Source organism: Triturus cristatus, chromosome 8, assembly GCF_964204655.1.
Source record: "Triturus cristatus chromosome 8, aTriCri1.1, whole genome shotgun sequence".
Lineage (NCBI taxonomy): Eukaryota > Metazoa > Chordata > Amphibia > Caudata > Salamandridae > Triturus > Triturus cristatus.
Genome location: NC_140591.1, coordinates 19,529,293 through 19,546,280, shown reverse-complemented (window position 1 = coordinate 19,546,280; position 16,988 = coordinate 19,529,293). Strand labels below are relative to the sequence as shown.

The 16,988-nt window shown below is 47.7% G+C and overlaps 1 protein-coding gene across 1 annotated transcript in view; it reads right to left on the bottom strand.

Moving 5' to 3' along the window:
* Positions 1-16,988, bottom strand: part of UBASH3A (ubiquitin associated and SH3 domain containing A) — a 234,285-nt gene that overhangs the window by 139,240 nt on the left and 78,057 nt on the right. Inside the window, exon 7 of the mRNA XM_085620748.1 lies at positions 7,349-7,472. Within this exon, the coding sequence (XP_085476874.1) occupies positions 7,349-7,472 (124 nt within the window). The remainder of the gene's footprint in view (positions 1-7,348; positions 7,473-16,988) is intronic.

Below are 16,988 nucleotides of genomic sequence, written 5' to 3'. Positions count from 1 at the left end.
CTACATTGGGATGAGTAGCGCTATAAAAATAATAAAGGGGACCCTTCCTGCAAAGAAGCGCTGCTCCTGTGTTGTTGCTGTCTGGCCACTTCGCCACGCCTCGCGGCCCCCGCTTCGCGGGAGCCGCTCGTAGGCTTAGACTCTCTCTGGGGAACATCCTTTCTGCCTCCCTTCACGTGCTTTGAGCACCAACGCGCCCCTTGCAAGCTGTCATCTGGTCAACAGGGGTAGAGGCGGGACTGCGAGGACCAGCATTCCTAGCGGCGTGGATCGGCCGCAGCTGGTCCTCTTCCCGCCCCCTCCTCCTCCTCTTTAAAATCTGTGTGGAGTGAGTGAGCCTTGGGACCCTTCCTGCAAAGAAGCGCTGCTCCTGTGTTGTTGCTGTCTGGCCACTTCGCCACGCCTCGCGGCCCCCGCTTCGCGGGAGCCGCTCGTAGGCTTAGACTCTCTCTGGGGAACATCCTTTCTGCCTCCCTTCACGTGCTTTGAGCACCAACGCGCCCCTTGCAAGCTGTCATCTGGTCAACAGGGGTAGAGGCGGGACTGCGAGGACCAGCATTCCTAGCGGCGTGGATCGGCCGCAGCTGGTCCTCTTCCCGCCCCCTCCTCCTCCTCTTTAAAATCTGTGTGGAGTGAGTGAGCCTTGGGACCCTTCCTGCAAAGAAGCGCTGCTCCTGTGTTGTTGCTGTCTGGCCACTTCGCCACGCCTCGCGGCCCCCGCTTCGCGGGAGCCGCTCGTAGGCTTAGACTCTCTCTGGGGAACATCCTTTCTGCCTCCCTCCACGTGCTTTGAGCACCAACGCGCCCCTTGCAAGCTGTCATCTGGTCAACAGGGGTAGAGGCGGGACTGCGAGGACCAGCATTCCTAGCGGCGTGGATCGGCCGCAGCTGGTCCTCTTCCCGCCCCCTCCTCCTCCTCTTTAAAATCTGTGTGGAGTGAGTGAGCCTTGGGACCCTTCCTGCAAAGAAGCGCTGCTCCTGTGTTGTTGCTGTCTGGCCACTTCGCCACGCCTCGCGGCCCCCGCTTCGCGGGAGCCGCTCGTAGGCTTAGACTCTCTCTGGGGAACATCCTTTCTGCCTCCCTTCACGTGCTTTGAGCACCAACGCGCCCCTTGCAAGCTGTCATCTGGTCAACAGGGGTAGAGGCGGGACTGCGAGGACCAGCATTCCTAGCGGCGTGGATCGGCCGCAGCTGGTCCTCTTCCCGCCCCCTCCTCCTCCTCTTTAAAATCTGTGTGGAGTGAGTGAGCCTTGGGACCCTTCCTGCAAAGAAGCGCTGCTCCTGTGTTGTTGCTGTCTGGCCACTTCGCCACGCCTCGCGGCCCCCGCTTCGCGGGAGCCGCTCGTAGGCTTAGACTCTCTCTGGGGAACATCCTTTCTGCCTCCCTTCACGTGCTTTGAGCACCAACGCGCCCCTTGCAAGCTGTCATCTGGTCAACAGGGGTAGAGGCGGGACTGCGAGGACCAGCATTCCTAGCGGCGTGGATCGGCCGCAGCTGGTCCTCTTCCCGCCCCTTCCTCTTGTTTTTCCTTCATAGCTTGTGTGGACAACGCGCACGCGGGACGCGCGCGGGGCAACGGCCGGGGCGAAGACCGGGCTAAGAGCGGGCCGTTTGAGGCCGTTCGAGGACGGCAGAGGACGGCCCAGGCCCACCCCCCTTATTGCTCCCAACCTGCTTGTTATTGTATCATCGTGCTGAGACAGGTTAGCTTAAACTGAAGCTCCCTAATTAGTAAGTCGAATGACGACCCTGATCTCATCGTAAGCACCATGAGTACTAGGATGACACGTAGCAAAGCCTCCAAAGGTGGTTCACAAATCTGTGGCCCTATGGACGACTTCATCACCCGCACAAATATAGCCATCGATGAAGAAATATCTAAACTTCAAACCCGGGTATCCCTAGAATTGGTAGCTGCACGTAGGCTGTCCGAGGTAATTGCCCTCTCGAAAAAATCATCCCTAGGACATATAGCCTCTGCTGTCACTCCAGCACGCCCTGCACGCCCAAATAGTATTACCACCCAGGTTGATTTACACCAGCCCCCGATTACTTCCACCCTCACTCCGCCCTTAGAACAATCACGCATTACAGAAGAGCTAAGTTTCGCTGCACCTTCTCACGCCCAGACCCCCACCCTTAATCCCCTTTCCCAAGCATTCCCAACTACTTCCCGTGTTAGTGGTGCACAACCCAAAAGAAAACGCCAATTACGCTCAGCCTACTCTCGTAAAAAGGCAAAGGTCGCAGTCTCCCACCAGCTCACAATGACCAACACTCAGGCACGTAATGCTTTACCTGAGGGTTCCTTGAGCACACAGTCAGTATGCCAAAGTATGGGAGAGGGTCTAGCCAACACCACCCCAGTAGACGAGGGGGCGCAGGTACAAGACCAGGGAAGGAATGATAAGGAATTTATAGATCAAGTCTGGGAAACATTAAAAAAACTTCTCTCACCACTCGACTTAAGATTGTCTAGGATAGAAAACAATCTACTCGAGATGGAGAAGAGCATTATTGCTCTGGCAACTCTTGGCCTAAGAAGTCTCGAAAACCAGGGCGTGTCCTTATCTGACCCACTTTCGCCAGCCCCTGTTTTGCAAGCTGAGCAGCACCCCCCACCAGTACCGGTTGCTGTAAGGCCTGTTCCTAAGTCGAGGATTGTGGCTGTGGATCAAGTTTCCATAACCGCTAAACCTCAGGCTACCAAACCGCAGATTCCCACACGGAACTCTAAGCCTGGAAAAGTAAATCCAAACCTGGTAGCATCCGCCAGACCCCAGCCTGCCGAAACCCAGGGTCCTCGCCCAAAAGAAAATTTTAGAGGAGGCTATATAGACCTTCCACCAGAGGCCAATGACTATGTGGTCGAGTTGACAGGCGTCCCTGTGATTGGCACTGACCAACACGAAAACCACTGGTCATTGAAAAATAAAACTATGCACTGGCTTAACGTCAACAGACCGATTCCCAATGGCAAAAGAAGCCGAGTAATGATGGTCCGTAGAATACCCTGGGTGGGCCCAACCAAGAAATCTAAGCAAGGGGACTGTGTAGTTGTAACTTTTGAAGACCCACATACGGCGCACCATATCTGTTTCTGGCCAACTAGTGAAGATTCTTTAGTCATACCAAGGCCGCTATCCTATTTTTACCCCCCACGCCAATTGCATACCCAAGCGGATAACTGGTCCTTGGTGCAGCACCACCCATGGAACACCCATCCCATGAGGCAAAAGAATACTCTTTTACACTGGAATGGCCTTTCAACCTACAATAGATTTGGAGGCCTGGAGGAGGTCGATTGACTTTTTATGTTCCCAGCATGCCCACAACTAGAAAAAGCATTGTCTCCACATGTTATAGACATAATTGGAAATCCAACCAACGGCCCTCCAACTAGCCAAGCCGGGCTTCTGACTCTCTTGCCCCGGGCCATGGAATCGATCAAAATGGCCATTTTAGATTGCAAAAGAGTGGAAACGAGGCCAGACAGCCTCTGTTCGATCCCCCCTCCTCCAGTACAATCTAATCCAATGGAGATCGACCTGCCTGATAGAGTTGCCTCCCCAGGCGATTCTTCACTGAGGGTCTTAAGCTGGAATGTGGCTGGCCTTGCACGTAACTTTGATAACCCGGAATGGAACACCTTCCTGGCACCCTATGACATTTGCTTGCTACAGGAAACATGGTGCCAGGAACCTAGACATAGAGTGGGGTTTTCGACCTTCTATGTTCCGGCTGTATGTCACCAAGGTTCTAAAGGACGCCCATCCGGTGGTCTTCTCATCTGGATCAACATAGCACTAGACCTCAGTGTTTCTCAAAGGACCATCGAAACACCTGACCTTCAATGGCTAACAGTGCACTACAAAGGGGGAAGGAAACTAGAACTATTTAATCTCTACTTAAGGGGCAATAGGAACGGAGGATCTCTAAACTCTTTAGGCTTAAGTAACTACCTGTCTGCCTGTGACGCCGACTCTCTCGTCCTGCTGGCAGGCGATTTTAATTGCTGTTTTGAGCCTTTAGCCAAAGAAGATATTCTGGATACCAACGAGGAGGATAACAGGAGGGGCATCCCTATTTTGAACCTCGGACCGATCCCTAAATGGACACAAAAGGCGATCGATATAAATGCTCTTTGCATGGAGCATAACTTGAGAGCAACGAATGGGCGTTCTAAATCAGATCCCATGGGTGCCCATACATACAATAGGACGGGCCACTCATCCAGAATTGACTTTGTTATGCTCAACTATAACCTCTGGCCATATCATCAAGACATGGAGGTTATAGAGACCTGTGACAGCGACCACAACCCTCTCGCTTTAACCATTTCTGTCCCCTGGCAAACTGGGTCTCAAGAAGCTACTAATCAGTTATGGAAAGCTTCACATGAGATTCTTCCCTCAAACTGTGGCAGACGTCTTAAATGGGCAAGAGTCTCAGCGGATGAGGCTAGGATGTCACATGCTGAAACTATCTTACTAGAGGCTGAATCTAGGCTTGATAGCACGAATAGCGATAGCAAGAAGTTTTTATCGTTATTTACGGAGACTGTAACGGCACTAAGTGGGCTGTTCATCATTCCCAAACCCAGCCCCAGAACTGCTTCAAAGGGGGCCCTGAGAACAAGTGAAAAGTGGTTCACAGCCAAGTGTCGACTTGCTAAGGGTGATCTTGTTGCTGCAGTAAAAGGAAAAGACCAAGCTACCATCAGGTCTGCAAGGAAACTTTATAGGAAAACTGTGACTGAGGCCAAGCGGACATATGATTTCAACTTTTGGCGTGACCTAACAGAGGCGAGCACAAGGAAAGATGCTAAGGGGTTCTGGGACTTGCTAAGATCAAGAGACAAGCCCATTGATCAACAACTGACTTGTAATATCCCTCGTGTTGCCTGGTTTGCCCACTTTTCGAAATTGTATTCGGCTCAGACAGGGCCTCCGCAACCAGACCCGCTCCCAAGGCTCAGTTCCACAGATCTCCCACCAATTGAAGTCCTATTTACCACCTTGGAAGTAGAGAAGGCAATCAGGTGTATTGTTTCTAACAAAGCGGCAGGACCTGATGGGATCCCGGGCGACTTGATAAAAAATAATCCCCCATTTTGGAGCAGATTAATTGCTGCTCTTCTTAATGAGGTTATGTTGGGGGGGTCTTTCCCTGACTCTTGGAGGGGCGCTGAAGTAGTCCCCATTTTCAAGAAGGGTAGCAGGGAAGACCCAGCCAATTACCGCCCCATCAGTTTGCTGGATTCGACGCAAAAGGTAGCGGGGAAAGTGGTATTGGGCAGGATTCTGGAGTGGGTGGATGAAAATCAGATATTGTCTGATTTCCAAGCGGGTTTTAGATCAGGGACAGGCACCGTCGAGCAGACATTCCGCCTTTTAATGCTCTATTGGAAGGTAGTGGTGCTAAGAGGGGGCAGTTTATACTTAGTCTTCATAGACTTAAAAACAGCCTTCGACCTGGTTCCAAGAGCATTATTGTGGAAGGTCCTTGACGAGTTAGGTCTACCTCCCTATTTTTTGGCCTTGCTGATAAAATTCCATGAAAACAACTTTGCCCAAATCAGATGGGGTGCCCAGGGAGAAAAAACCCCGTGTATTCCAGTAGACAGGGGCGTCCGCCAGGGGTGTGTGCTTGCCCCCACTCTGTTTTCGCTTTACGTCAATGGAGTGGTGGAGCACCTTCTTCAACATCCTGCAGATGCACCATCCCTGGCTGGAAGGAAAATCCCGACGCTCCTGTTTGCGGACGACACCCTCCTGATTTCGAAATCACCTGCAGGCATACAGTCACTACTTTCCAGCTTCAAGGCCTTCTGTGACACCAAGGGACTGGCCATAAATATTGGCAAGACCAAATTTCTTGTCCTCAACCCCCCTAAGAAATCTGTTAAACCCCCCACTCTAGACTCTGTCACATTAGAACGGGTCAAAGAATTTGACTATCTAGGCATACGTCTTTGTGATAGTATGAGCTGGAAGGCCCATCACCAAAAAGTGTTTCTAACCCATAAGAGGGTTGTTGGTGCTTTACTTAAAGAGCAGCGTGCTTCCTTCATAAAACCTATTGGGGCACTTCTTGATATTTATAGGGGTAGGGTTGTGAGTGCAGCACTGTATGGCGCTGAACTTTGGGGTACCCAGAGAGTGGATACTTTGGCCCACCTAGAAAATAAATTTCACAAAGATCTGATGAGGCTACCCCAGAGCACCCCCACAATCCCCCTCTTGCTGGACGCAGGTACCCGTCCAATCTGCGAGCAAGCTAAATTACGCCCCTTACTACTATGGTCTAGAATTTGGAACGTCCCCGAACTCCACAGCTATGCAGACGCCCTAAAAGATGTACTGTCCTTACCTGGCTGGCATAAGATCGCCTGGCTCAGAGAGGTCAAGAGGGCATTATACAAGCTCGGTCTGGGAGCTGCGTGGGAAAATAAAACAGCACCTCCTAAACAAGAACTGAAGAAGGCTTACTGGTCTTGGGTGGATAACGAGAGACTTGGTAAATCAAATCACCCAAGATCTGTTGCCAACTTCTTGATGGTTAAAGATATCCCCTCCAGAGAACCATATTTGGACTTGATTCACAGTTCACATGATAGGGCATTATATTTTAAATTCAGGGTTGGGGTCTTACCTTTATGTCACTTTACCTCTACCTGGAAACCACCACTGCAAACTGTACCCTATTGCCCATTCTGCGAGCTAAAAATCGAATCTGTCGCACACTTTCTATTTGAGTGTCGAGTCTATATGGCCCCTAGACGGAGGTGGTTGAAGCCTCTTTGTAGGAGCCTGGGAACTCGCTCACATCTGGAAGCTATAAGAATACTGCTCTCAGATACAAGACCCTTCTTTGCCATTTGTTTGGCTAAATTCCTAGGCTGGGCTTGGCGCATAAGATCTGCTAAACAACTGACGATACAGTAAAGTGTCCCTTTCTCATTTTTCATAAATTTTAAGATTATCCCGTGTAAATATGAAATGTTTTTAATGGTAATATGAATTGTAAATTGCTTTGTTTCGACCATTGTTTTTATGCTGTCATGTTTTGCTTTTATGATATGTTTTTATATCGAAATAAAGCTTTACTACTACTACTAATAAAGGTGAGAAAGTGGCAAAGGAGAGATGAGGGGCATTGTTGGGGGTGGAGGTGAGGGATGCAGTGGGAAGGAGGTAACTAGGGTGGTGAAGAAGCCGGCTGCACCGGGAGCCACCAATGCTGAAGCCGGCCCTGATCTCCACGGGTTCATTTACCACAGAGAAACAACATGCGCAGGGTCCTCGGCAACATTAGCGTGTCATCACACACTTTAGAACCCTTACCTGGAGGTCCAGGGATTTACTGACGCTGTTTACGTACACGGTCCTTTCCAGTTTCTTAGGTCGTGCAATGGTGTCCCTTGGAAGGCTGGGGGACAAGCCCTGGGCAGGGATGAAGGCGTAGGTCCTGCAGAGAGAGGGAGAGGAGAGGGTGGGAGCTGGTGGGAAGTCAGCATTGAAAAGAGGGGAGCGAAAGGGGTAAAAACTCAGAGATATTCAGGCAAAACTGCTAAAGTCAACACATTGAAAAACAGACTATATACTCAAGAATACCTAAAGACAATATATATAAGAGAAAATCATGTTGCGTAATACTGTGGGCGAGTGGGGAGCTCTGGAAAGCTAGCGCATGGAAGCAGAAAGTGCCTGAGTTAGGCCCATGTAGCAACGCTGCACATTTTCTTACATTGCCCTCTTTCTGTACAATAACATTTTACAATAACCTTTGGCACACATTTGCGTGCGTGACAATGTTGAATTAGTTTCCCTGAAACTGCTTTGCTTACACATTTCACGCAACATTATCATGCTGCCTCGAACACCGAGAACAAGGCCTTTCTACAATGTTGTTCCATCTTCTTCTATGGGGCGGCAGGGCTATCTGCGAACTCATTACAATGCTAATTTGTACATACATTGCAAGGATGCTTTTTATTATAAATAAATAGGCATTTCCGGGGGTTAGCTAGAGCAGACACTTCTGCTGACATCGAGAGGTCCCTGCATGCTGAGACTTCACCACGCAGCTGCCTAACATCTCCGTGAGGGTTGTCCAGTTCGTGACAAAGACGGGGTCCTACATTCTAACTCGCCAGGTAAGGGGGTTGGATCATCCCATGGGGGGGGATTCCTGGCTATATGTACACTCACACACACCCTAGATGCACGTAGGGTCGGGATTGCATAATAGAAGTATGCCTGATTACTACCTTGTATTATATGCTTGCATATACACACTGGGCTTAGCACCATGGTGGAACTATACCTGCTATTTACTGTTTTGGTTCTTGTAATCACTTTCATCTGATTCTGTCTACTGATTATCACATTACTCTATACATGAATACCATTGGTTCAATAAATATATTGATGAACATCCCATTGTGTATTCTCTGTATGTTTCTGTGAGAACAAGAGTGCACGAGTGGCTCAGCCAAAGGGTTCAAGATCTGTTACCACGATCCCTGAGGGGTCAGGTTTGTCATGTTCAGTGGCTTCCAAAAAACATTCGCTCCCTGGTAAGGTTAGGGGGGCTTATGGTGGCACTGGGAGCTAGCTGGTCTCTAGGCCAACGTATACTACAGGGAGGGCATGGAACCAGTCTAGGCACTGCGCCCACGGTTTATGTTGATCACAAACGCGCAGATCCTACTGATCAGTGGGAACTCCAAGACATGGCACCGCCAACGTTCTGGGATCTTATTTTGTGGTTCCCCTGAGTAGTTCAATCGTGCCTTCTCAGAGGTTCCTACTCACTTCCGAACCGGAGACATCTGTGGTAGTAAGGAAATCCCCCTCAGCGAGGTAGGTAGAGCCTTTGTATTGGCTGTAGGTTGTTCAAGCTTGAAGGATAACATTTTCCACATTGTGTTAACTCTCTTGGTCATTTATTTGTTCTATTATGTCTGGAGATGAAGGTACCCAGTAGGCCTGGGCAGTAAATTCCGTTCCGCTTGCGGAATTTGCGGAATTTGTGGAATTTCGCATTCCGCGGAGACCCCGGAATTGCCAAAAATTTGCGCTTTCAAAATGCGTGTTCGCGAGATATTTCCCCCCGAGCAAGCAAACAGCTTTTGCGAACAGGAGAAAAGCATCGCGAACGGGCGAAACAAGAAATTCCTCGTGTTCTCGGAACTTTTGCGGGCTCGCAGAGATTTGTTACCGTTTTGTGGAGCTTTGCCTAGCGAGGCCAAGGTAAATTCCGCCCACCCCTAGTACCCAGGCTCTAAATATCGCAGAGAACTGCGGACATGCGGTTACTCTGAACTTATTCAACTTTGGTCCCCCGGCTACAGGTGGCGATGTCACCTTTATGGTTGTGACACGCATGAAGCATTTAAGACAGAGGTATTCTATTCCTAGGTTAAATTCCCGGTTGAAAATGTTCAAACTGAATTATTTCATACCTACATTGACGATGAAGCACCAGAGGAATACACTCCATATTGGGAAATAGAGGTTCCTCTCACTTACCAAGAACATATTCATTGGTCTATAGGCACCCTCCCACACACAACAGGAAACGTGAGACTTGGTCCTCTGAGTAAAGAGGTAACGACATGGCCGGTCCTAGCTGAATACACACCACATCCTGACACTGCTAATTTAACTACAGCAGAAATGCATACACTGTACAAAGATTTAGTAAAAATATACAGAAATATCACACAGTTCATAATGCGATCACTAACAGTAAATCCGGCGCGGACTGCTCAAGCCACACAACTGCAATTGGCTACTCCTGGTATCAGCGCACAAACACTGAATGCCGTTATGGGAAAGATTCCCACCAGTCTGGAGCAAATTCCGCTCTGGATAGCACAAAAAATAAGCCAGCTTGAAGCAGTGTTTTCCCATACGGGTCTGCAGTAAAAAAAACACACAGAATACTAACTATTTGCTTGCGGATGGAAGACTTTGCAACTTGGGGTACAGCCTTCGTTGCAATTTACACCAGACAGAACACATGGTACCCCTTCTCTGGCTGTTTTACCTGAGGTACTGAAGCAGATTCAGAACAAGTAAGGGACAGCACCTGCCCTGGACTTAGGGATGAAACTGATGGGCAATTTTGCCACAGTGTCCGCCATTATGTTAAGCAACATAAAAGGGGAGGCATCTGCATTGGCTGTACGCTAAAGCCTGAGCGAATTCACTCCTGCACAGCAAGAGTGGGAACTACCATAAAAAATCAAAGAAACCTATGCTACACCAAGTATAGATAATTTGGGAGCCAGACCTGGTAAACCACAACTTAAGAGTGATTCTGAGAAGGATAACTCTAAGCAAGCAACCGATTCTGCAACAAAGAAGAAATGGGAAAATAAACAAAAAATAAAGACAAGACACGATCACTGGGTGGGTCTCCTCAGCAGGAAACCACTGAACAAAGATATGATCTCAGAAACCGTAATAACATTAGAAAGCCTGATACACGTTCCTCTCGTTCCTTTCATGGGTCATCCGATACACGCTCGGAGAGAGTTGGATGGTCAGAGCTCAGATCAAAAGAGCACGTGAAACCGAAGAAGGAATCACAATGCTCGTCTGACTATATCATTTAATAAAGAAGTAAAATCAAAGATTCCTAAACCTCAATTCAAAAAGAAAAAGGTACCGGAATTAAAATCAGGCATGCTCAGAATACTGGGGACCCTGCTTCTGAACGGGGGGTGGGCAGTGTGCGGCAGAAGTCTCAACACCTCGCCAGAACCTGATGGATTATCTGCTGGTAGTAGTGCTGAGTGAGCATAATACCGTGGAAACACCGGATACTAGGGAAGGTGTTCCCCATCGTTTATACAAAATTACACTCTAGTTGGGGGGGACTTACGCAGAAACATCAAGGCTCTCTTTTGGGAGAGCTTGATTATGCTTACAATATTCTTTTGGCTGAAAAAGGCTGTCCACCTGATTTTGTAATGGAGTGCCCAAACGGGCAAACTGTAACTTTACCAGCCTTTTCTGACCTCATTCTAGAATCAGTAAAACATTCTTCTGTCATGTAGTGGGCTTTAGCTCAAGCACCAGCGTTATACCGCAATCATGTGGGGTGGGATGATGAGTCACCTCATCACAAGATCCCGACGAGGACAACTTCTCAACCCCAAAGACAATCTCCAATTAAACATGAAGCTAAGAAACAAGTAAGGAAAATCCTAGAACAACTTGAATACCAAGGTGGAATAGAAAATTGCGCCTCATCAATGAATAATCCCTTGTTCCCTGTAATAAAACCGGACAATTCATATCATCTAGTATCGGATTACAGACATCTGGACACATCTGCTCACACATCTGCAGTACACAGTGCACACAGCGCCACACTAATGAATAACATTGTGCAGAATAAATACAAAACAACACTAGGTATCTCAAATGGATTTGTTGAGTGTTCCTAGGACCCCCAGGACCGGCATGTTTTGGATGACTTAAACTGAGGGCTTGATTTGCAGACAGACTCTGGACACCCCCACAGGATGAGTCCACCCTTTGATCAGCTAGCTCTTCGGTGCCACTACCACCCCCCGGTAGTCTACAGTGGTGTGTGTAGTTTCTGGCAACCACGGAGCATGGCAACCCTGATTCCTCAGGTATCGTGGAAACAATACGGTATCTTTCGCTCAGTCATTCGTGCTTGCTTTTTTCTCAGAACACACATAGAATGACGATAGGATTGGTTTCAATATGTATTTATTGGTCAAGCGTCAGTCTAATGTGAAATAAGTTAGCTGCGACAATCAAAACACAGGAAGAGACAAATGTGATTGCTAGTACCAATATCGTAAATAGCAGATACATTTCTATCATATTGCTGATAAGATTAATAAAAGCAGATTATATAAAACAATAGCATCGGCGTACTCCTACGATGCGTAGCCTCCCTACATGTACCTAGCCTAGATACGTAGGTGAAGCCTGTGTATGCAAATGTCAGGATCGATCCTAATGGAGACAAGAAACCCCTGGGGAAGTACTAACCCCTCACCTGATGGTTCTGAATGAAGGACCCCGTCTCTGCGTCGAAGATGGCACCTGCAATGGATTCCAGGTCTCTGTATATCGAAGGATCAGCTTTCAGACTCTTGGTCCAGCCTGGAAGGTATTCTCTTCTACTTTCTACGGGGAAGTGAGGGTCTTTTATACTATGTTTTGAAAACATTCACTAATCCCTCGTTAATCCTTTTCTAAACAAAATACTCGTGCTCATCTGGCTGTTGGCCATGGATGGAAAAAAGTGGCAACCCTTATACAGAATAAATCTGCTGTGTCTGAGGACATGTTTATGTAGTCAGGTACAGGGATTAAGATAGGATTCCGAAAGCCCGTTGTCGAAAACGTAAAAGGTCACCTATGTAGAACAGTTATGTTGTGTCAATAGGACAAAATGTATGTAATTGGTATGTACATGATGGGAATATCCTAAAGGACAAGACAGATTCTTCTGCCAAAATATAGGGCCTGGAAGCAGATATTTGACAGCTTTTTCAGCACTGGGTGCACAGCGGCGATCCTGTCAATTTTCCCAGGGGTGTAAGAATAGCAAATACAGATGCTACTTCATACTGACTTCCCACTGCATTCTGGGGAGCTGGTCCATCATTTCTTTGATTTGTCTGATACAAAGGGAGAAGTGCACTTTATTTAAATGTATTGGCTTGGGATTTGTTAGCACCTTTGAGACAGTTTTCGGAGTAATTCCATCGTTTATGAACTCCGTGCTGGGAAGCGTTCTTGGAGGTCTTCTGCTTGTCCTGGTTGGGATTCTTGTTTTCATTTTTCTTCTCTGCAATGGAAATGGAGACTACACTGCCTGTGCTGCAATACCGTGAGTGCTTGATATACTGCTCCGGCACACCTCGGCTTCGAGAACTGAAGGGACATTGGATCTTATCGTTCAGGCCTTTATGATTTCACTGTGTTCAAACTGTATTCCACTGTCTGCTGTGCGGTCATAAGTGTGCATTGGTTTTCTGCCTCGGATCGCACTTGGTTGCGCCATTGGACATTGAGGTACTGATGGACCCTTTAAACCCCATGGGTATAGTTGTCCCCGGCATATTCCTTTGCTGCTGAACGCATTCTTTAAGCCACCCTGGGATGCTTTGGCTTCCAGTGAACTGGATATCGGCTCTGCGGAACTCTTACAGTCCTTTTCCTGGCGGCTGCTGTGGGGACTGGCTGGGAACACCTTTGCTCTATAAACCCGCTTCGAGGTGCGCCTCTGGGAACGTCGTCTGCGGTTAATGGCAACAACAATGTTGTGACTACCACTTGGAACACATAAACAATTGGCTATTCCATTTGGTGGGAACAGTTTATTTGTCCTGTTATCAGATAATAGAAACAAAATGATGTTTTTCCGCTCTCTTCTTGTACTTCTAGGCACCTTGGCTTTCCATGTGCTTGGACTGCATGATAGCTTACTTTTTAAGAGTTTCTTTCTTTTATTAACTGTTGTAAGTGATTTTAGAGTGGTTTTAGATTTGATAAATGTTATAATGTTATATGGCCTGCTGTTTTTAGATGGGTTTTAAGTCAACCCTTAGTATGAGGAGTGGGTGGTATGTGCCTGAGTTAGGCCCATGTAGCAATGCTGCACGTTTTCTTACATTGCCTTCTTTCTGCAAAATAACATTTTACAATTACCTTTTGCACACATTTGGGTGCGTGACAATGTTGGATTCATTTCTCTGAAACTGCTTTGCTTCCACGTTTCGCTTTGCGCAATATTATCATACTGCCTCGTACAAGGTCTATGTACAGGCTGTACAATGTCGTTCAATCTTCATCCACGGGGCGGCAGGGCTATCTGCAAGCACAACACAGTGCTAAAATATAATTATAATTTATAAGGAAGCATTTCCGGGGTTTAGACACTTCTGCTGACATCAAGACGTCCCTGCATGCTGACGCTTCTTCAAGCAGCTGCCTAACATTCCCAAGAGGGGTGTCCAGTTTGTGACAAAGACGGGGTCCTACATTCTATCCCGCCAGGCAATGGGGTTGAGTCATCCCTTTGGGGGATTCTTGGCTATATATACACTCACACACAAATACACAGACCCTAGATGCACGTAGGGTAGGGATTGCATAATAGGAGTACGCCTGATTGCCACCTTGTTTTCTATGCCTGCATATATACACTGTTCTTAGCACCGTGGTGGAACTATACCTGCTACTCACTCTTTTGGTGCTTGTAATCACTTTAATCTGATTCTGTCTACTGATTATCGCAGCACATGTACTCTATACAGGAATAACGTTGGTTCAATAAATATATTTCTCTGAGAACAAGAGTGCACGAGTGACTGAGCGAAAGGGTTCTAGATCTGTTACCAGATCCCGGAAGGGTCAGGGTTGTCTTGTTCAGTGGTTGTCAGAAACCATTTGCTCCCTGTTCAGGTTAAGGGGCTTCTGGTGGCACTGTGAGCTAGCTGGTCTCTAGGCCACCATACACACTGGGGGTGCATGGAACCAGTCTAGGCACCTCACCCAAGGTTTATGTTGTCCACAAACGCGCAGATCCTACTGATCAGTGGGAACTACATGACAGGGGCGCTGAGCGAGGAAGAGGACAGACAGGAGGGGGTTTATAGAGCAGCACCGAGGGCTTCATGTGCTACGACTGGCACGGGGGGGGGGACCACACGGGGCCTGAGAGGAAAGGGGCACAGTAAGCCTTGTGGATAAGGCTGTGGTGTAAAGGGGCAAACGCTTTCATTTTTGACGTTTTGCTTTACAGTTGCAGGTCTTGGTGCACTGCAATATTTTATCTTAGAAATTATGTCAAAGATCTTATGCTGAGAAGGGAAAGCGAAAGGGAGAAATACAAAGAGAAAGGAGGAATGGGGAGGGAGTAGAAACAGCGATGAGTGCAGAGTAAATGCGTGCTAAGTAGTAGAGAGAATGAAAGGAGATTAGATGAAGAAAGAAGTCACTCGCAGGAACAATAGCTTTGCTGCTTTATCTGCACTTTTCACTTGAAAATAAAAATCTTTAGTTGTGACCTCAACCATAGGTGCAGCCAGACTCCCTCACCCCTTCACCCCCTACCACTGACGTTCATTGCAATCCCACAACACCTCAGGGCTTGCCCAACGTTATTACATTCCACAGTTTGTGGGATGTTGACCACCGTACCCACATGCTGGTGGTAAAGTCCACAGGGCCATCAGGTCATAGTGAAGACGACCCCCTGCTGATGAAGGCCTGCAGCGCCCATCATGGGAGGCACAGTGGATCTAGGCAAGAAAACTGCCTCTAGTCCGCCCCCCACAGTGGTAGGAATCTCCCTGCTCAGAGGTGTCATTGATTTTTTACGGTTCATGAAAAAAAAACTCTATGGGACTTTTTTTCCCTTACAAACCAAAAATGCTGGTGCCCGCTCTGCTTGTGCATTAAAGATGGTGCCCTGGATTCATTTCCCACTGGGGGTCTCTATGTACCATGGTCGACCTTCAGCTTGGATGGCAGAGGTGATGGCCTCCCCCAAAGTAAGGCCTGGTGGACTTGCTGCCATGCTTTCAATAACTCCCCAATATATCTGGGGTATGTTTGACTGCTTCTCAGGGGTCGAAGGGACTTTGACATTAGATCCGAGGTTAGTTTGGACTTTGTCTCTGGAGTCTAAGGCGGAGAGGATGTACTAGATCTGAGGTTAGTTTGGACTCTCTGGAGTCTAAGGCAGAGAGGATGTACTAGATCCGAGGTTAGTTTGGACTCTCTGGAGTCTAAGGCAGAGAGGATGTACTAGATCAAGGTTAGTTTGGACTTTCTCTCTGAAGTCTAAGGCAGAGAGGATGTACTAAATCCGAGGTTAGTTTGGACTCTCTGGAGTCTAAGGCAGAGAGGATGTACTAGATCGAGGTTAGTTTGGACTTTCTCTCTGGAGTCTAAGGCGGAGAGGATGTACTAGATCTGAGGTTAGTTTGGACTCTCTGGAGTCTAAGGCAGAGAGGATGTACTAGATCCGAGGTTAGTTCGGACTTTGTCTCTGGAGTCTAAGGCAGAGAGGATGTACTAAATCCGAGGTTAGTTTGGACTTTCTCTCTGGAGTCTAAGGTGGAGAGGATGTACTAGATCCGAGGTTAGTTTAGACTTTCTCTCTGGAGTCTAAGGTGTAGAGGATGTACTGGATCCAAGGTTAGTTTGGACTCTCTGGAGTCTAAGGCAGAGAGGATGTACTAAATTTGAGGTTAGTTTGGACTTTCTCTCTGGAGTCTAAGGCAGAGAGGATGTTCTAAATCCGAGGTTAGTTTGGACATTCTCTCTGGAGTCTAAGGCAGAGAGGATGTACTAGATCCGAGGTTAGTTTGGACTTTCTCTCAGGAGTCTAAGGCAGAGAGGATGTACTAGATCCGAGGTAAATTTGGACTTTGTCTCTGGAGTCTAATGCAGAGAGGCTGTACTAAATCTGAGGTTAGTTTGGACTTTCTCTCTGGCGTCTAAGGCGGAGAGGATGTACTAGATCTGAGGTTAGTTTGGACTCTCTGGAGTCTGAGGCAGAGAGGATGTACTAAATCCGAGGTTAGTTTGGACTTTCTCTCAGGAGTCTAAGGCAGAGAGGATGTACTAGATCTGAGGTTAGTTTGGACTTTCTCTCTGGAGTCTAAGGCAGAGAGGATGTACTAAATCCGAGGTTAGTTTGGACTTTCTCTCTGGAGTCTAAGGCAGAGAGGATGTACTAGATCCGAGGTTACTTTGGACTTTCTCTCAGGTGTCTAAGGCAGAGAGGATGTACTAGATCCGAGATTAGTTTGGACTTTCTCTCTGGAGTCTAAGGCAGAGAGGATGTACTAAATCAGAAGTTAGTTTGGACTTTCTCTCTGGAGTCTAAGGCAGAGAGGATGTACTAGATACGAGGTTAGTTTGGACTTTCTCTCTGGAGTCTAAGGCAGAGAGGATGTACTAAATCCGAGGT